Source organism: Syzygium oleosum, unplaced genomic scaffold (genome assembly GCF_021117445.2).
Source record: "Syzygium oleosum isolate NSW1041296 unplaced genomic scaffold, Sole_v2.1 Sole_v2.15, whole genome shotgun sequence".
In the NCBI taxonomy this organism is placed as follows: domain Eukaryota; kingdom Viridiplantae; phylum Streptophyta; class Magnoliopsida; order Myrtales; family Myrtaceae; genus Syzygium; species Syzygium oleosum.
In genome coordinates, this window is record NW_026607499.1 from 6689475 (window position 1) to 6710829 (window position 21355).

A 21355-nucleotide genomic window follows, 5' to 3' on the forward strand; every position below is an offset into this window, starting at 1 on the left:
AGATCACTGTTGGTTCGATTTCGATTGATTGATGGATTGATTGGGGATGGGGATGGGCATGAGGGTGAGGATTCGAAGAATCATCGTCATGCATGAGCTAAAATCTGGACAATGGGGGGCTGGTGGAAAAAGAGCTCTCCATGGATATGGACATGGACGGACGACGACGACGGAAGGCGATGAAGGTGGTCAACGCGGTGAAAAATCTGGGAGAAATGGGGGTTTAATGCTAATTTCGGAATTAATCTCCCTCTTCTTTTCTTAATTAATTAGTGCTTAAGGAGAGTTCAGACACTTTTTATTTTAAATATATATATTAATATGTATATGGGGTATTTATTTAGTTCTGGGATGGTACCTCCTACCTACCCACCGCTCTAAGGACGAGCACGTGGAGCTGAGTCAGCAAGCCCCAAACACGTCCCCAGCAAAAGTCAATGTTTTTAACCCCTCCCCTGGTCAAACGTGGGGGGCTCTGCTCCCTCCTCATCCTTTGCTTGGCCATCACACAATCGATTCCCCCCCGCCCCGGGCGTTTTTTCACGCTTTTTAGTAAAAGACAAAAAGATGTCCGGTCCATCTAAAACCACGTGCGAACTTCGGATAGACAGTCTGGATAAGACTATAACCTTGTATGATGTGCCCATCGATTTTGTCGGTCAAGTTCGAGAGAAGCAACTCGATCGTCGTTCTTGCTTGGTTGATTCCCCTCCCCAATTTTAATACCGTCTTTTGGCGAACTTTCGAGAGATTTATATCGGTGAAGTCGCGCGCATCCATATCACGCCATCAACTCGATGTCAATTGGAGTCTTATCAAATGTCCCCGACCATAAGTTTACGAGAACATGGAAGGGAGAATTTCATCGGAAAAGTACCAAAAAAAGTCTTGTTCCAATTCAAAAAAAACATTTTAATTTGGCTAATTTAGTCATAAACATTTTCACATTGATACTAATTTAGTTCATCCGGCCAACTTAAGATGGAAATCGCTAACGTGGACACCGGCCGTCCTACATGGAACAACCAACGTTAATGTGGACTTTTTTTCCTTTCCCTTCTCCTACCTTCGGCCCGTGGCCGGCGACTAGCCACGAGCGAGGGCCAACGAGGGCGTCACAACCCTCACCGGCCATAGGCGAGGGTCTAAGTCCTTGACACATCCGGCAAGGATAGCCCTCGCCCAAGCCACAAGGGTCTAGCCCTCGCCAAAGGCCGTGAGGGTGAAAGCCCACTTTTCCCAAATTTCATCTGAGGCTATTTGTTCATGGGTGGGTAACCAAGACGTTTGAATGTTTCAATGGGAAGATAACAATTATGGAAATATGAATTAGTTTGACTACAATGGTCTACTCTAGGGCAAAGTCTCGAGGGTTTTGCTTGTGATACAATACAGCACGCGCGAAACATGCTCCATATGTCTCGACCAAAAAAAAACAAAAGGATGCTCCATATGCGCAAAGATTTCAGCACGAGCCTGTCCCCCACACCCTCCAGACTTTGCACACACGTGACAAAGATAGGTGCACAGCACAGATAGCGTACGTCTGTCCGATGCCCACCTTGATGTGGCCGAGTCCGAGTCACTCCAGCTCGATTCATTTATTGTCTTTCTTCAATCTGAATTTAAGGAGATACAGTCCTACTTGGATTTAAGCGCGTCCTTAAAATGCTTCGTATGAACCCTCGGGAAGATGAATATGTGGGAGGAATAAGGGGACTTGAGAGGATTCGGCCGCCGGGACGTAAAACAAGGCGTGTAGAAGAGACCCGACAAAAGTTTTACTCTCCACCTCTCAAGGCAGTGATCCTCACGGTTAATGGTAACCTATGACCCGAGGGCGAGCATCCCCCAATTACCGTTCGAGGTCGATAATATTTATCTTAAAAGCCTCGTTCGGTATGATCGAATTGTAAGATCTGTTCTATCTTTGGAACTCTGTGACACGTTCACAACATGAGACTCTATGGCCTTCTCTTTGAGTTCAGATTCATCCCAAGCATTTCTTTCGAGTCGAGCTTGAAAAATCGAAACTCGGGTCGAGCAGGAAATCTCGAATCCACATCGTCGAAAATGTACAGATAAAAAGCATGGGAGCTAAAGGCCCAGATCAAAAGGAATTTTATTCTTGCGTTCAAAAGAATTTAAATACAAGAGAACCTTTAGGAAGAGTGGCAACCAAAAACGACCAAAGAACATAAATCAAATCCCCAGAGAAAAATATCAAGACTAGACAACATGGTACTTCATGCCCACCTCAATCAAGCACACCTGAGGTATGTTCAAAGCCACGGCCGGGCTTCGACAGTTCTCGCTCAAGAAAGAGTACACCGCGTTGATTGCAAACTTCTTCAGAAACGAGGAGTTCGACTTAGCTTTAACTTGGGAGTGACCCATCACGTAAGTCACCCCAGCATGCTGAGCTTCCACGAGATGCAAGAGTTCTTCCTTGACCTGTGGGTTCTTGAACTTCGTCTCGAGCAGCTCGAAATGGTATATGCGGCCCCGATAGCAGGTGAGGTGGGACGATTCCTTGACGTAAATGGAATGCAGCTTCTTCAAGGCAGCAGACTTGCTGCAGCTGCAGCCCATCGAATCTGAAACGCTCGAGCTATAGCCTATGGTGGGGTCATCTGATTCCGAGACTGCCAATCTCGTCCCGAACTTCTCCGATGTTCGCACAACGGCCATCCAGCCGTCCATAGAGCCATCGAGGGTCCCGCAACCTTCTGATTCGAGCTGAATGAACTCCGCTATGCTCATGATGAGGTCGTTTTCCAGGTCGTCATCCTTCCTGTGAACATCCTTGTAGCCGTTCCGAACAATGCAGCGGTATAATCCGTACGACTTGGGGCCGATCCGGCCGATAAGATAGCGCTCTTTGTGGGGAACATGTGGGACGGAAACAGTTTTGACACAGACGAACACAGCCACCTGGTAAAATGCAGGTAAGTTGGATAGAAAATGTGCAAAAGTTGCTGGGATCCCAGTAGCCAGTTCAGTGTAGAAGAGACCGATCCCGGGGACCCTGAGAACACCGAGAGTGGGGCCCAAAGTGAGAATCCACTTCATCGGTACTTTGTTATGCAGGTCGAACTTATACTTCTTCCTTGTAGCGTAATGCCATATATACATCACGAACGTGAACAGCAAAGAAAGAAAAAGAGGAACCCATGCCCCTTTTGGGATCTTCAGACAGGCAGACGAGAAGTAAATGGTCTCAATCGATCCGAATAACAAGAAGAAAGGGATGGTGACCGCAAGATTCTTATGCCACACGAGGTGAATTACGAGGGACATGAGCCAAGTGGTCACAAACGCCTTCAGAATCCATGCAAATGCTGAAATCAAGACAAAAAATCAAGATAGTAACTGAAAGGAAACTAACAATTACCTCACAAAAATCAGGCACGTCCTATTTCTTCACCAAGACAATGCCAAACTAGGCTCTAAGCTATTTAATACCACTATGAATAGCTAATAAACCAGTTTACTGATGGAACCTTAGGGTTCAGGACCCCGTGTTGAATGTCAGAACACTGGGCAGACAACACTACCGTGGCCAGACAAGTTTATCTGTCTCGATTTATGAACAAGTAACCATTTCATGCTCAAGAGGACAGTGTTTAACTGCAAACTATGTGAGGTCAATATGTTCTTGCTTGAGATGAGTAAATGAATCTTTATATCTACAATTAAACCTCACTAAGGACCGTATCTAAAGGAAATCTACTTGGACATGGAACATCTCAAATGGTTTAGTGTGTAGAATGCCTACTAGATACCCTACCACTAGATGAAACCAACCAGAATAACGTTAAACAGGTAAAAGTACTTCCAAAAAGACGGCACGCACTAGATTGTTATTCTAGTTGACATACCGAAAGCATATGCAATGCGGTTTGTGTCTCTGAAACCAACTGCCACAGCCAAACAGAGTATCATTAGAATCCAGTTCAACTCCGGTACATATATCCGTCCTTTGATCCACCTTGATGTGTGTAGGATCTTGACGCGAGGGAAACAACCCAATGCATGGCTTTGTTTAACCAATGAGCATGCGGCAGATATTACAGTCTCACTGGCAATAATTGCAGCCAAAACAGCCATGGCGAAAAATGGCCAGAATAAGGGATCTAACAAAATTTTCAAAAAGCATTCATCAGAGACCAAAAACAAAAATCGATGCTCTAGTATTAGTACGAAGGTTCTGAAACTCCAACAGGTGTCTCATGATAAGGTTAATTTATTGATTCTAGGAACTTCCCATCAAATTTCACAGAGGTATAGCTTGAAGAAGAGAGATCCAACGGCAACTTGCTCATAACACTCAAATAATTACCAAGCACAAATTTAGCTAGCTCATCGTTTAATCTTGATTCATGATAATATATTTAGAGAAATTAGACTTCTTTAAAGTGTATCACTTCATCTTGTCCGTTGGGCAACGTAACTAATTGTCTAAAGGTTATATTATTCCATATAATATAAATCAATAGAGGAGGAGCACCAGTTCACTACATGATCTCTAGCTCCACTTTTAGCAGAGTGAACACATGCCGCTGCTGAGTATTACTTGCATCTCATCATCACCTAATCCATTTGACTGAGAGAAGGAAATCCAAAAATTTCATAGATCCTACAGTTTTGTTTATCCGAAATGAGAATCCTCCAGCAGCAAAAGATATAGTAATCACTGATGAATCAATAGTTTCAACTAAACAATCCATATTCTTACCAAAGAAAATAGAATCGACAATGTCTGCTTAATTTCATACATTCCCATAATTATCTAGATGATAGTCAGCTTCTTTAAATGAGCACTTTTAACATAATCTCGCGCGCATGGCAGTGCCCTAAACTTATGTGATCAGATGACTATTTCATTTGAGACTTAAGGACTGCTATCCCATCATAAGGTTGATATTGCTAAGTTCAAAGCACATAGATAGTGCTGAAAGGACTGAAAATATTAGCATGTGTAACTGCTTTTTACTCTGACAATATCCACATCAACATCCATGTTTCTTTCTTTTCTTTTGGGTTTTGGAGGTGAGAGGGCGGGGAGAGGGGGGGGGGGAATAGGTAGGGGGGTTGTGGAAGGACCAGCCAGCTATTAATGTCCGTGTTGGAACAGAAAATCTACCTGGAATAGATGCATAAAAGCTCCTAGGAAATGCTGTGAAGTTCTTCGACAGAAATGCAGCCTGACCCAGGTACTGAAGCACCAGGCAAGGGTAAGTGACACAGAAGAAAGCAATCTGCATAGACCAACTTCATAAGAATTCCCATCCAACAGTGCAATGGACTTGTGAGGCGGAAAAAGTCCCCAATAAAATTGACTGAATAGCAACACTATGAATAAGCTAGAAGACTATATCATGGATAGCAATTCAGGGTAAGTTGATGTTGTGCAACAGATATTGTGCCTAAGGTGTTTGCGTCGGATATCGTCGTTCTGAAAGGGCATAATTCAAAGTTCATCATGAGTTTGATAAACATGTTTCTAGTATAAGCCTTAAAGGCGAAATAACAAAACCTAAGCAGCCCCTAGTCAAATACTTCAAGTCACAACTTCAACAGCGTAAACCAAACCAAAGTAATCTCTAATATCTTTAGGCACTAACAGCAGTACATACCCGTACTGATGCAGCTGAGAAGTAACCAAGTTCTGCAAACATGACTTCCGTTCCTGTATTTGACAGGAATTACCTCCATAAATTGATGATGAGAGAAAGCTTGTTGACTAGGACTTGCACTATCTCACACAAAATACTTGCCTGTCACACATAGAAGTACTCCTCCAAGAGATATCCAACCATCTATTCCTGTGTGCCTGAAGAACTCAACGATATAGTAAGGGTAAAGAGCCTTATAAACATTAGGATTCCAGACTATGATGTTGTAGATGCCAACGGCAGCAATTGATAGTGACCAGAGAATCATTATTGGAGCAAATACAAAGGCCGCCCTGTATGTTCCACGGTGTTGCAAAACGAAGAGGCCAATTAATACAACACTAGCAATAGCAATCACAGACCCTGTGAATTTTAAAAAGTCAAAAATTTGCAGGGAGATATTTAAATAAGCAAATATTTGGTTTAGAAGGATAATCAAATGATCCTGGCAATGCCTACAACGCACAAATCGAACTTATATCTGTTCTATCTCTTCTTTCCTTCAAGATGTTTTCATGTTTGTATTGAACGAAATAACATTAGAACCCATTTTGAGCTTAAACACCCATAGAAAAGCCAGCCTTCATGGGATATGTCATATGTGTACTCAAAGTCTCAAAGCAGTAAGAAACTGTCAGCATTTTTCGTGGTTAAATGACAAAGTTCAGTTCAACTTATCTCAGAGGATGCGTAAAATTAACTAGAACTTTTATATCTTCAATCTACATAAGAGCTAAGCTCCATGTATTGATGATGTGACTAAAAGTGTACTTACTTTTATTGAAGGAAGTTACTCGCGTTTGCACACCTTCAATTGATGATAACACTGGACAAAAAAATCAAATCAAATCAAATAATGAGTTCCTGAAGAGATCATGGGCAGAATTAACCTGATAAAATTGCATCCTTCTCATCCTTTACAAGTTCCAATCCTATTTTTCACAGCAAGGATCGTGCGTATTATAATACCTGATATTGCAGGTGTGAGAGCACCAAAAGTAACCCCAAGGGAAGCACCAAACAAAACCAAGAGAAGTAAAAGAGTCTTTCTTCTTTTAAGCCGCTCGATAGATCTTCTGAACCTAGAAGAAGGTGTACTCCTGAGTGAGTAGTTCGGACTATAATATGTAGAAATCTCCTCATCCGCTGTTTGATAATTAGGAAGCAAACCGAATTTCGCATGTCTGCATAGAAGAGAATATAAAGCAAAAGTTCCTCCTGCACGTGACACGATCCCAAAGTATAAGCACAAAGCCTACACTCATGAGTATCTTTCAAAAAAAGTTCACCTTCATACCTTCACCATTATCATCTGCAGTCAACATGATGATCACATACTTGGACAACGAAACTAAGGTCAATGTCCAAAAAATCAACGAACACACGCCGAACACCACATCTTCAGTTTGATAGTCCCTCAATTTGCCCGAAAACGTAACTTTATACACATAAATGGGCGAGATGCTTAAGACGGCAAAGGCCGTGCCAAGACTCTGATATGCTAGAAAGATAATTTCTTTGCCTTGAAGTTTGCTCCCAACCTGTCGAAACAGAGACAAGAATCAGTTGAGCAATGTTGAGTACTAACCCTTTCAAAAGACCAACTTTCGCTGCGCAGTCAACGGGCTTCCAATCTTTTAAATCCAAACCAATTTGCCTAAACATAAAGTGGTATCATCACTAATTTCCGCTTCATCGACGAATCAGGTGAATAAGCCTCCTACATAAGTATTCTGCAGCGCAAGCGCCTTGAACCTGAACCTTTCGAAGCAGACATCCAATCAAATTAAGGTCCATGATCTGTCACCAAGAACTTTCTCTCCTACCGTCTGAACCAGATGCAACAAAATAAGAATGTCGTATTGGGCAATACAGAACGTTTTGTTACTTGCCCACGAATTCATTTCTTCCGAATCAACTCAAACCCAACTCACATTAAGATCCCACAAACGATCGCCCATCTCCATGAGAAAAACACGAACGCACACCAAAACAAGACCGAGACACGGGGAGGCATCGATTGCTTCAAACGCGTCTTGTTCGTTTGCCAATCAATGTCGCGCAAGAACAACCCAGAAAAGAATGGAGGACGTACATACCATTGCTTACGTCTGTGTGTGTGCGGGGAAGCGACAAGCGAAGAGATCGGCACACGGGCGGGGGATAAATGCATGCGCGCTGCACGCGTTCATGCAATGTGCTCAGAAAAAATGGGGCAGCTCTGAATCCGTCCAACGTTTGTTCTCGTTCGTAACGAACCGAGAAGTTCAGATCTCCCCGCAAAAATTTCTGGCAAAGATCGGCGCTTTGCTTGGAGCGAACCCAGAAAATGAATCTTGAATCGTGTGGTGACTGACGCGTTGCATTTGCCACCTATTAAACGCTTTTTTTTTTTTTTGTGCTTTTGGTTATCCTTCGCTGTTTTTTTTGTAATAATTTTTTTTTATTAACGAGTGTTTTCTAATTCGTTTACTTGTCAATTTTGAAAAGAAATTTGACCCAAAACAAAAGTTTGAAAAGAAAAACTTGTTATTAATTATATGATGCTTTCCTTTAGGACGTAGATCTACCAAATGGGTGGGTTTCTGACCCAAACAAAAATGGGAGGGTCGGATCGAAAATGATTAGACACAAATTAGCTCATTTAATCCGTTTTGACCTATCTACTCGATCCAACACAGACACAATCCTTACTCGACCTAACCCATATTGCCAAAACACTTATATATTTAATTAAATCTAGAAAAACTCATAGCCAAACTAAGATGAGAGCACGGGATTCGAGTGAGGGCTAGAGAGAGTCATAAAGATAGGTTAAGTCTAATGAGTTGTGAACTTGTCTAACACTTATATTATTTTGGACTTTACCATTCTAAACTAATTTATAACTCATTTACTGAATATAACTAACACATGTAACAACATAGTCCATCAAATATGGGTTAAGAAATGGGTTTATGACCAATTTTGAGAAATCTACTTATATGTAATTAGTATTCTGAAATTAAAAATATCATTTATAATGTATGTTTAATAAGTATGCAAAAAATTGGTTGACAAACCCTATTTAACATTACAGCCTCCCATAGTGAAATTTTATAGATTTTATTTCGTTGATATAAAATGAAAATACATAGTGTAACGACCCGATCCAACGAGGATGGAGGGCTCAGACAAGAAGCAGCTTCTAGGATGGGAAATGGGTAGGAATGAACTAAATTGCACACTAAATAGGGGGAGAGAGTGCTTGAGATATATATATGTGTGTGTGTGTGAAAATTGAAATTAACTCACGAAAGCACCTTTTGACATAATGAAAAGTTTTGTTTTGAAACCCTAAAGTTAAGGGTGCTCAAGTTAAAGAACTACCGTGATGGGTGACTCCCTACGAAAGTGTCTACCTATCGTGAGACTCGGTATGGGACAGATTAAAGCGAACAATACCTCGAATAAGTTAAATAAATCGCCATGAATATCTAAAATTGGACAAACTAAGATTTTACGATTTTGAGTTGAGTCAAATAACCCAAAATCACATAAGCTCCATTTCACTACTATTTACATTGATTAATCCATCTGGGAAAAGAATCCTAACATCAGTTTGCATGGTCTCAATAATGAAATTTACTTATTTTCATATGTACGATAATTTATAAGATAATTTTCCGATAGCAAATTTTGCTTAATTTTATCTCATAGTCGTATATATACGAATATAGTGTTTGCTTCATCTTATTGTGTTGAAAATATGCCATGCAAAAGCAAATTTCTAATTTGAAGAAATTATCAAATGCATTCCTTATTTTTTAGCCAATGACCCATTCCCTACCTCCCATTTTAGAAATATTTTTGACATACCTCTAACAAAAACCACCATATTGAGTTGACCAAAATTGCCCTCTGCATCTTACTTAAGTTTGGGTGATTTGGTTTTTAGTTGGTATTGAGTGTTTTAGACGGGTTTAAAAATTTTGGATAAAGGGATGGGCAGTTTTACAAAGAAAATAGTCTTTTCGTGAATAGCGACACAAGAATGAGGTTATGTGAATAATAATGAGGTACGCTTTTTTATTTTCCGTTTCATTTTTAAATATGCTTCTATGCATGTGAACAATTGAATCTCAATAAATCAAGATGGTTGCAATCTCTACATAAGAAAAATGCCTAGCTCCGACCGACATATAGTAAAGATAAAGCTAGACGTTAAGCACATGCTACCCTCGTACTGGGCTAGAGTAGAAGTGCTAGGGGTGAGCATGGTCCGGATTGGGCCAGTCCAATACCTAACCCAATGACCAACCCGCACAGTGTTGGTCCCCAATTTTTGGAACCGAAGACCGACCTTATTGAGCCTGGGACCGAGGATCGGACCGATCCTATGGGTCTGGTCCAGTTCTAGGTCAACCAAGGACCAATCGATTATTTTTTGTTTCATTTTTTGTATTCCTTGAAAAGACAAACATACTATTTCAAATTACATATCCATCAATAATGCGATATTGAGCAACCAAATTATGAACACCAATACATATCAAACATAAATATAAGATAAGATAACAACACAAAATCCACACTTGCTAAAAGTAACAAACCAAAAAAACGAACACGTAAAATACAATTAAATCATAAGAAGTTCAAAATACGTAAGATAAACCATGAATTATACAACTTCATATCTTGCTCATTTTAAATTATCGCTTCAACTTCCGAACACCTAAAAACAAAATAAACAACACACACAATTAATACTTAGCAAAGTATGTTTGTCCAGCTAAGCTGCACTCATGAGGCGAGCGAGGAGGCGAGCGAACATAGACAAGCCAGGCGAGGCGAGAGGCCGAGGTAGAGATGAGCGAAGAGGGTTTCTATTATTTTTTTTGTCGAAGTAGGCCTGGGTTTCTTTATACTTTCTATTTACACGACAAACTGAACGACATAAGAAAGAAGAGAATAGATGAGGAGGCGCTAGGGTTTAGAGTAGACAAAAGCATATAATATATAATTTATATTATATATGATATAATTATATAATATATACAGGATTGGTCCGGGTTGGACTAACCCTAAACTCCGAGGACCGAGCACCAACCCACACAGTGCAGGGTTTAAGGATCCCAGGACCAAGGACCGACCCAAACCCCCTGGGAACCGAACCAAGACCGGCCAGGTCTGGCCGATCCAGGGTCGGTCCAGGGTCAACCCTAGACCGATGCTCACCCCTAAGAAGTGCTGTACAAAAGTGAGATTTTATTCTTTTAACACATGTTGTGTAAGAAGGAAATTTTAACTAAGGATAATGTTGGAAAAGACCTAAAAGCAAGACCATCACTTTTGTATTCAGATAACGAAAAGCATAGTACCAGAATTTAGTACATTTAATATAATTTTATAGGGTGCTTAATTACAAAAATGATGCAAATCAAGATAATTCATATTTCTTAATAAGCGGTGATAATTAGGGATTATCTGCCCTGTTGCTACTATATACTTTATATAGTATAGTTGATGATTGGTCGATCGATCATTCCCACTAACGAGCTGCAATAATCATTTGACATCTTACATCTCTCGGACGGATCCGTCGGTCGATTCAAGCATATTCTATTAAATGTCCTTTTCTTGTAATCATTATGTTTTTTTCCCTATTATGCAAAACTCCATATTATATGGATACATTTCGGATTCGTAAAATACTCTCATAATCTCTCAATCTGGTATTCAAGACTCGAGCGAAACCTAGGCGGCTACCTCATGTGCAAATCGAACTTGTCGCGCGCATAATTCACACACGAATGTCCTATTGAAAGTAACTTGCAAGTCATTATTGGGTGCGTCGGACTGTGACTTGCAAAAGGTTAAATGTACAGCTTGAGGAAGGAACATTCCATTCCACATTCCAAATTTTTTTCCTAGGCTTACGTCCAGCTGCTGATTTCAATTTCCAACTACATTTACACTTCATATTTTTGCAGAATTGCAAAATGAAAACTAAAAAAGAAAAATTGTGGACCAAAGAGGAGGGTGCTGGTCCAATTTACAAAGACGGGCACTTGCAATTTTATTTATTTTTTATTTGGTGAGAACAGAATATTTAGGATCTGAATTTTGGATCAATTCATCCGCATCCAATTCGAATTTCAATAGTCAGTTGGGCATAGTTGATATATATAAATCAAGAACCGATAGTTCAGTTTGCAACACATGCCATTTAACTTTCCTTTGAGTAAAAAAAACACGAAAAAAAAAGGGAGAATATCCAAAGCTTATTCGTAATAGGACATAGAAATTAGGGCGAAAAATACAGAAGGGCGTATTTTATTAGGTATTTCAATAGCTTAAACCAGCACGGATATGAATGGGGAATTGTTTCGTCATATAAATAGGGGAAAATGCATGAAAAAAATGCTGATGGTTAAGGAATTCATATCTAGTTGTTTTCCAACTTTCGCCCGTGTTTTGACTAAATCTATTCTATTGTACGTAGTTAAGATCGGAGTTAAGAGAATGCTCACTTATGTGTCCGTTAAGTGACACTTAACTTTACCTTTGTGATCGTCACGTGACAAGCCATATGGCTCACACATTCTCACCCACTTTCAATTTTATCTTAATGCATCTTGATGACCCGAATATTTGGTGAGCTCTTGACAACCCGTTTCTAAAGTTTTATTGACCGAAATTTTAATAGAGATCTTGTTGAATCCTACTGGGTTTGGTACTTTTGAAGTTCTTTAATTTTCACGAACTTCTTGATAGCAACTTTTTAGAATTTAAGGTCTCCGTCGGTCCGTCCCAATATCAATAGAGAGACCTATTTATGGAGAGAATGGGAGGAGTCTTTGATCCTAGCGATTGCTTCTGATCGATCAAATTAAGATTGCATATCTACAACTTGCATTTTGATCAATATTTACTTTGATTGAAAGATACATCGAATTCATTTGTATTTAATATGGATAAATTCTAATTTGATTTAACTAATCTAATCAATCAATATTTTTGTTCAACTTTAATTGTCATGCCTTGATAAAAAAAATAATCAAATGATGTATTCAAGAGCCAAGGTGCAGACCCTTGGAGGCCCTCCCCCGCAAAAAATGAACACCTTAAATTTTCATCGCCGTTTTCTTACGGCCCCCAAACTTTTCTACTTAGGTAATAAAATTATAACTTTTCTAGGTAAAGCTAACTCACAGGTTATCAGATTGTGAAGTATTTTATGCTAAATTGACGATCATCAATGTTAAGCTAACTTTCTATTAGTTCACTACAAAAAAACATGGATTTTGCCACGGAAATTTGCGACGGGGAATTTTCCGTCGCTAATTTGCGACGAAATTTGCGACGGAATTTGCCACGAAATAAAAATTCATTGCAAATTAGCGACGGAAAATAAATCCGTCGCAAATTAGCGACGGAAAATTGGTCGTTGCTAATTTGCAACGGAATTAGCGACGGAAAATAAATCCGTCGCTAATTCCGTCGCAAATTAGCGACGACTAATTTATGCAACAAAATTTACTATTTTGTGACGAAATTAGCGACGGATTTTTTTACCGTCGCTAATTTGTGACGGAGAAAAAATTCCTCGCTAATTTGCGACGGATTTTGCGACGAAAACGAATTCGTCGCTAATTTGTAATTTATTACAGAAAATAACTTTCGTGATATCCACCCCCACCCTCAATTTCTCTCTCTCTCTGTACTAATTCCTCATATCCCCCCTCGCTTTTCTCCCTCCTTCTCCCTTTTTCGTTTCTCTCGATAAACCTATCCGTGCGTGCACAAATCAATCTCGGTAAAACTTTTTTACCGGTAAGTATCATAGCTAACTTCGTGACTAATTGGCGACGAATACGGTTCGTCGCAAAACTATTCATCGCTGGATTCGAATTTTTTTATTTTATTGACTATTTTTTTTGTTTTTTTTTCCTAACTTCTTCGCCGGCCATGGGGGGAGGCCAAGCGACCTCGCCGGCCATGGGACGAGGCCGCTCGGCCTCCCCCTGGGCGACGGCGAGGTCGATCGCCACACCTGGGCGAGGCCGCTTGGCCTCGCCCATGGCCGACGAGGTCGAACTCGTCGGCCTCAGCCGGTCGCCGGTCGCCAGACCGGAGAAAAATATAGGGGAAAAAAACAGAAACAAAAAAAAATTCCAAAAAAATAAAAAATTATTAAAAAATAAATCTTAAGTGATTTTTCTTTTTTTTAGGTACGTGTCCATTTGAAGGTCTCGCAATCCAAGTGAACATTGCAATTCTCATCAAATTGACCACTTTCTACTACAAAGATTTCAGTCAAATATTTGGGTAAGTCTTCTTTACATGGTAATTTTTTCATTTTTTTCAATTTCAAAGTAATTGTTGCGTCAAAAACAAAATTTTAATTTTTATAATTTTATGATTTTAATTAAGAACAGTAGATATGATATTTTTAATATTTTACGAGATTTTTTTATTTTTATACAGACACAATGCAAAGAGACAGGGCTTGGATGTATAATAAGAACTTACCTGGACGTCTAGGATTGACCGATGAGTTTCGTACTGGGTTGGAACTATTTTTAGACTTTGCTAGTAGTAAATATGAGTTCATGGATGGAAATAAGTTAAGGTGTCCGTGTAAAAAGTGCAGTAATGGTAAATTTCATGTGTGTGATAAAGTTAGAGAACATCTTTGTAGATTTGGGTTTACTCCGAACTATTATAATTGGATTTGCCATGGTGAACCATTTATATCTGATGAAGGATATCGAAGAAGTGACCAATTTTTAGTTAGGGAAGAATGTAGCTATTATGACCAATTGAACCCATACGAGAGGATGGTGATTGATGCAGCTGGTCAGAATTTTGTTTCAGAATCGAACTATGCAAGTACTAGTTTTACTCCTACACTTGAACAAGTGGGTACTAGTCATGCATCACAATTGGAAGAGATAGGAGTAACGGGCTTTGATGAGAATGTGTGTAATGGAACTTTTCCATCTAATCAGTTCTGGAAAGTGTTGAAAGCAGCAGATGAACCTTTATGGGCAGGTTGTGACAACCACACTAAGTTATCAGTGACAGCAAAACTGTTAAATATCAAGGCATAGCATAATGTGTCTGCGGATTGCTTCAACTCTTTTGTTGAAGTAATGCGGGAAATAATGCCTCGTGATAATATCATGCCAAGTGATTTTTACGATATGAAAAAGCTAGTAGATAACTTAGATCTTCCGGTTGTAAGGATTGATGTATGTAGTAGGGGTTGTATGTTATATTGGAGAGATAATGAAAATGCAGAATCTTGCAAATTCTGTAGCCAACCTAGGTACAAGATTAACAGGAGGCAGGGTCGTAATCATAAGTGTAGACCATGCAAGCAAATGTTTTATCTGCCCTTAATCCCCATATTGCAAAGGCTTTATGCGTCTCAAGCCACTGCTGAACACATGACTTGGCATGCAAATCATGAAACAGAAGAGGGTCGTGTCATCCTTCATATGCAGAGGCATGGAAATATTTTGATAGAACATACCCGGAGTTTGCGATAGAGCCTCGAAATATCAGGTTAGGTCTCTGTGCTGATGGATTTGCCCCATTTGGAAAATCAGGAAAAAGTTATTCATGTTGGCCAATTATCTTAACGCCGTACAATCTTCCACCTGGTATATGCATGAAGACACCTTATATGTTTTTGACATTGATTGTGACTGGCCCGCAAAATCTGAAAAAGTTAATAAATGTTTATATGCAACCATTGATTGAAGAGTTACAACGGCTATGGGATGAAAGTGTCTTTACATATGATGTTTCTACCGATCAAACATTTGTAATGAAGGATGCTGTTCTTTGGACTATAAATGACTTTCCAGCTTACGGAATGTTATCTGGATAAAGTACAGCTGGGATCTTAGGATGTCTGATATGTTTAGAGAGATCAAAGTCATTTAGATTAAAACATGAAAAGAAGCCCAGCTATTTTGACTGTCACAGACAATTTTTACCGATAAATCATACATTTAGAAAGAATAAAAAAGAGTTCATCAAGAATAGGAATGAAAGAACACCTCCACCATTGAGGTTGACCGGTGATCAAATTTGGGAGCGGGTGCAGGACTTTCCAACTGTTGTTCAGAACCCTCACGGCACGACTATTGCGTACGGAAGTACACATAAGTAGACTAAACGCAGTATATTTTGGGATCTACCATATTAGAAGGCCCATCTTATTCATCATAATCTTGACGTCATGCACATAGAAAATAATGTTTTCGACAATGTCATAAATACTGTGATGGATGTCACCGGAAAAATAAAAGACAACTTGAACGCAATAAAAGATATGAGAGATATTTGTGATCAGCCAACACTAAATGTGGATGCAAGTAGCAGGGGACCAAAATCAAAAGCAGTTTATACATTGGATAAGGAGCAGAGACGAGTTGTTTGTCAATGGTTGAAATCTGTGCGGTTTCCTGATGGATATGCTTCGAACCTCGGGAGATGTGTTGATTTGAATGAATGCAAGTTGACAGGTTTGAAGAGTCATGATTGTCACATATTCATGGAAAGACTAATTCCAATAGCTTTCAAGGAAGTTCTACCGAACTTTGTATGGAACGCCATTACAGAGTTAAGTAATTTCCTGCATGATATTTGCTCGACGGTGTTAAAAGCATCACACATGGAGAAACTAGATAGAGATATTTCAATTATTCTTTGCAACTTAGAAAGAATATTTCCTCCATCGTTTTTTGATTCGATGGAGCATCTCTTAGTTCACTTGCCTTATGAGGCCAAAGTTGCAGGTCCCGTCCAATTTCGATGGATGTATCCATTTGAGAGGTAAAAAATTTTTTAAAATAAAGTTTGAATTACTTTATTATATATTATGTTCTTATAAGCTTCTTTCTATTGCAACTAGATTCTTATATCATTTGAAGAAAAAAGCGAAGAATAAGACATGTGTTGAAGCTTCAATTTGTAATGCATATATTGTGGAAGAAGTGACAACATTTACATCATACTATTTTGAGCCGCACGTGCAGTGCAAGAGGCGGAGAGCATGCAGAAATGATGAGGGCCCCATTGATCCCAATTGCAAATAATTCTCTATTTTCAATTATCTAGGTCGACAAAGCGGCGCATGTATGTTTCGTTACTTAACAGGCGAAGAATGACATGCAGCCCATACATATATTTTACTGAACTGCCCAGAAGTCGAGCCATATTTCGAGTAAGTGTAAATTTGCAAATATATATATATATTGTGTGTCAAATATTTGCTAATATATAAATGGTATTTATTACTAGGATTTTCCAAACTTTAATGTATGGACTACCATCAAATGAGTTTGACCGTTTGTGCGATGAACAATTTGTAGCATGGTTCAAAACATATGTAAGTTGCCTATGGACCAAAACCAAGTTATTAATATTTTATACATCATTTATTAAAATATATATTATTGACTTTGCGTGTGTAACCTAAGGTTCACAGTAATCATGATGAACTTTGAGAGCAAGGATTGCTATATCATCTGTCATGGGGTCCAAAGTTAAGAGTACGAAGTTAGCCAGCATATTTCATAAACGGATATAATTTTCACACTCAAGAATATGGAATGGAAAAAGCCACAATGAATAGTGGTGTGTGTGTTCGGTCATCCAATAGTGGCAGTTCAAAAGATGATTTTTATGTCTTGTTGGATGAAATCATAGAGATAGAGTACCATGGATCATTACTGCGGGTTGTGTTATTTAAGTGCAAGTGGTTCGACCCCGTCAAAGGAATGAAGGTACATACAAAGTTTAATTTGGTTGAAATAAATCACAAGAAAAAATATATGAAATATGAACCATTTGTCTTGGCACAACAAGCAATTCAAGTATGTTATGCATCATATCCTAGTTTGAAACGTGACAAAACTGATTGGTGGGCTGTATGTAAAATCAAAGCACGGAGAAAAATCGAGGAACACTGAAAGGATAGAGCCTATCAACAAGAGGAAGTTTGTAACATGGTTGAAACTGAGGAATATAACATTCCAACTTTATGAGATCCATGTGGAGCAATGATAGATATTGATCCAACTGAAATTTGCTAATTAAATGTAGAAGGTGGTACAGAATCTGATTTTGAGACAGATGATGAAGATGATGCCCATGAAGAAGATCAAGATCAAGACAAAGACGAAGACGAAGGAGAAGACGAAGACGAAGACGAACATGAAGATTAAAATTTTTGTGACAAAACACTAATGATGTGTAATTATTATTGCGACACGTGTTATTTTGGTTGTCATAATAATAATTATTGTTATTGTTATTGTTATTATCATTATTGTAGTTGTTATTATTGTTGTTGTTGATTATTCTTATTAATGTAATTGATCGTCGGAAAATTCGTTGCTAAATGACGACAAGTCAAATATTATTCGTGCGATGACATTTGCGATATTCTATTTTCCATTGGATTTGGATCGTCGCTAATTTCGTCGCTCATTTTGCGATAAAAACTTATTCGTGGCTACTGTTCATCGAAGAATTAGCGACGGAAGTGAAATTCGCGGCCAATTTCGAATCTGTCGCAAATTCCATCGCAAATTTGCGACGGAGTCCAAAAATGGCCGCGAATTTCGAATCCATCGCAAATTTGCAACAGAATTTGCGACGGATTCGAAAATGGCCTTTATCAACATTTTCGTCGCAAAATTCGTCGCAAATTTGCGATGGATTCCAAAAATGGCCGCGAATTTCGAATCCGTCGCAAATTTGCGACGGATTCGGAAAATGGCCGCGAATTTCGAATCCGTCGCAAACCGAATCCGTCGCAAATTTGCGACGGATTTTGCGATGGATTAGAAGAATGGCTGCGTTTTTCGAATCCGTTGTAAATTTACGACGGATTTTTGCAACGGAAGTGAAATTCGCGGCCATTTTTTTCGAATCCGTAGCAAATTTGCGACGGATTCGAAAATGGCCTTATCAACATTTCCATCGCAAAATCCATCGTAAATTTGCGACGGAATTTGCGACGGATTCGAAAAATGGCCGCGAATGTGGAATCCATCTCAAAATCCGTCCCAAAATTTGCGACGGATTCGAAAATGGCCTTTATCAACATTTCCGTCGCAAATTCCTTCGCAAATTTGCGACGGATTCCAAAATGGCCTTTATCAATATTTCCGTCGCAAAATCCATCACAAACTTGCGACGGATTCGAAAAATGGCTGCGAATGTGGAATCCATCGCAAAATTTGGCGACGAATTCGAAAATGGCCTTGATCCACATTTCCGTCGCAAAATCCGTCGCAAATTTGCGACGGATTCCAAAAAAGGCCGCGTTTTTCGAATCCGTCGCAATTTTCGCCACAAATTTGCGACGGATTTTGTGACGGAAATGTTGATAAATGCCATTTTCGAATCGGTTGCACTTTCCGTCGCAAATTTGCGACGGATTCAAAATTCGGCCGCAAATTTTGTAATCCGTCGCAAATTTGCGACGAAAATGTGGATTCGCGGCCATTTTTCGAATCCGTCGCAAATTTGGGACGGATTCGAAAAATGGCCGCGAATGTGGAATCCGTCGCAAAATTCGTGGTAAATTTGCGACGGATTCGAAAAATATCCGCGAATCCACATTTCCGTCGCGAAATCGAACGTAGACCGTTGGATTCCACTTGAGTGCATATTGACTTTCTTTCCCCCTCTCTCTCTCCCTCTCCCCTCTGCCGCATGCAACCTCACGCTCACGTCCCCTCCCCCTCTGTCCCATGTAGACTCCTTCCCACTCTCTCTCTTCTTTTTCTTTCTTTTCTCTTCTTCTTCCTCCTTCGTTCCTCTTCGCCGCGGCTTCTGCTTCATTCTTCCTTGCTGCTCACCACCATTCGCCGTTCGCCTTGCGCCGCCGTTCGTCCGGCCGTCGTGTCGCCGTCAGGCCGTCTGCCTCCGTCCAGCTGCGCCGCCCGTCCGCCGCCGTGCCCCCCTCTTCCGACTGCCTTCCCCCTCCCCTCCGTGAGCAAGCAATAGCTTGCTCGCCGCCGTGTCCGCCGCGACCCGACGCTGCCCAGACGCCGTGCGTTGTCCCCACTGCCAGCCCGCCATCGCTGTCGTCGCCTGCGTGCCCGGCAGCTCGCAGAGCATCGCCGCTCCGCCCGCGTGCTCGCCCCTCGCCTGGCCGAGCTCGCCGCCGCCCAGCTCGCCCGCGCGCCTCGCCCGAGCTCGTATCCGTCGCCGTCACTGCTCAGCAGCCGCCCGATGCCGTCGCCGCCAGCTCCACCGTCGTTCGCCGTCGCCGCTGAGTTCCCCTGTTCTGGCCGAGCCTCCGTCGCCTGCTCGCTCATCGCCGCCAAGCCGTCGTCGCCTGCACGCCTGGCAGCTTGCCCGTGGTCGAGCCGTCGCCCGTGGCTTAGCCTCTTGCCCAGCCGCTCGCCCATCCGTCGCCCAGCTCGCCCGGCCACTCGCCCGTCCGTCGCCCAGCTCGCCCGGCCACTCGCCCGGGCGTGGCAGAGCGCCGTACCGAGCGCCTGGCCGACTAGCCGCCACTTGCACCCGCGCCGAGCCCGCCACTGGCCGACCGGCCATTTTGCCCCATTGTTTGATTTTTCTTGGCCTTGAACCAAGTAAGCGACTCCCTAAACCCTACCTAGTATAATGGGTATTAATCGAACTTGTTTAGGGATTGTTTAGTGTCAGATTGGTTGGCTAAGTTAGAGGCCGATTTCAGGATTGCATGTGGCTTTGATCGATGTTCGCCTGGTTAATTTGTCGATCATGTGGCCGATTAAGCGTTCAATGACGATCGTGTGGTTGATTAGTTGTTTAATGCCAATCGTATGGTTAATTAGTTTAATCGTGTGGTTGATTTGCTTAATTGTGGCTGATTGGTTAACTATGGCCCGATCGTGTGGGTTGATTGATGATCGTGTGGCCGAGAACGAAGATCATGTGGCTGAAATTGATGTTTCATGGTTGATCTTGTACTTGATGAATGATCGTGTGGTTTGAAAGTGGATCGTGTGGTTAATTATGGCTATTGTTGGCTTAGCATGGCATATCGTGATCATATATTGATGTTTGATATCAAAATGAGTGCGATTCATAGTATATTTGTTCGTAGGAAATTGCACATCATAAACACTCGGCATTGGCTAATTAAGAGGATACATTTTCTGCTTCGGAAAAGCCTCAACTTTATCTCTTGCTCTTTGAAACAAAATGGTAAGCTTCGTCATGTACGTCATTATGTGTCCCTAATACGTGTTCATATTTTCTTACATATTTGTCTAACCTTCCTACTTGTTAGTATAAACGTGGAGGTCACATGCATAGAAGACCAGCCCCTTCCTCGTCCTCGTCCTCGTCCCCTTCCCTTTCCTCTCCCCCTGCCCTTTCATCTAACCCTCAACCACTATATGCTGATGGACAACATGGACACGTTGGCCCTTCCTCCAACCCTTAAGAATATGTTAGGGGACTTGGACACATGCGAACTGAATCGCCTTCAGTTCCATCTCTTTCAGATCCATCTCCTTCCGTTCCACCTTATTATTCAGCGCAACAATCGAATAATGAGGGAAACACAGGTGAAGAAGATAACCGAATCATGATATGCCCATGTGGAGATTCGTAAGTACTTCATTTTTTTAAGTATATGTAATATTTATGGTTTTAGATATGGATGTCAACTG

General features: G+C 40.8%; 1 protein-coding gene across 1 annotated transcript; it reads right to left on the bottom strand.

Annotated features, from left to right (window-relative positions):
* Positions 1–2108: 2108 nt before the first annotated feature.
* On the bottom strand, positions 2109–8040 carry LOC115675534 (potassium transporter 3). The gene is made up of 9 exons (XM_030598248.2): positions 7778–8040; positions 6976–7219; positions 6648–6896; positions 6454–6504; positions 5781–6041; positions 5640–5692; positions 5147–5261; positions 3882–4136; positions 2109–3341 (listed from the first exon to the last, which is right to left on the bottom strand). The coding sequence occupies exons 1-9, from the start codon at positions 7778–7780 to the stop codon at positions 2230–2232; spliced, it is 2343 nt and encodes a 780-aa protein (XP_030454108.1). The 5' UTR covers positions 7781–8040; the 3' UTR covers positions 2109–2229.
* Between the last annotated feature and the right edge of the window lie 13315 nt (positions 8041–21355).

What these genes read in the sequence shown, in the direction of transcription:
- LOC115675534 (XM_030598248.2), bottom strand. An exon ending in TCTCAGCTGCATCAGTACGG is followed by an intron (nt 5,262 to 5,639) that starts GTATGTACTGCT and finishes TGGTCTATGCAG; the next exon opens with ATTGCTTTCTTCTGTGTCAC. An exon ending in CCGCATTGCATATGCTTTCG is followed by an intron (nt 3,342 to 3,881) that starts GTATGTCAACTA and finishes TCTTGATTTCAG; the next exon opens with CATTTGCATGGATTCTGAAG.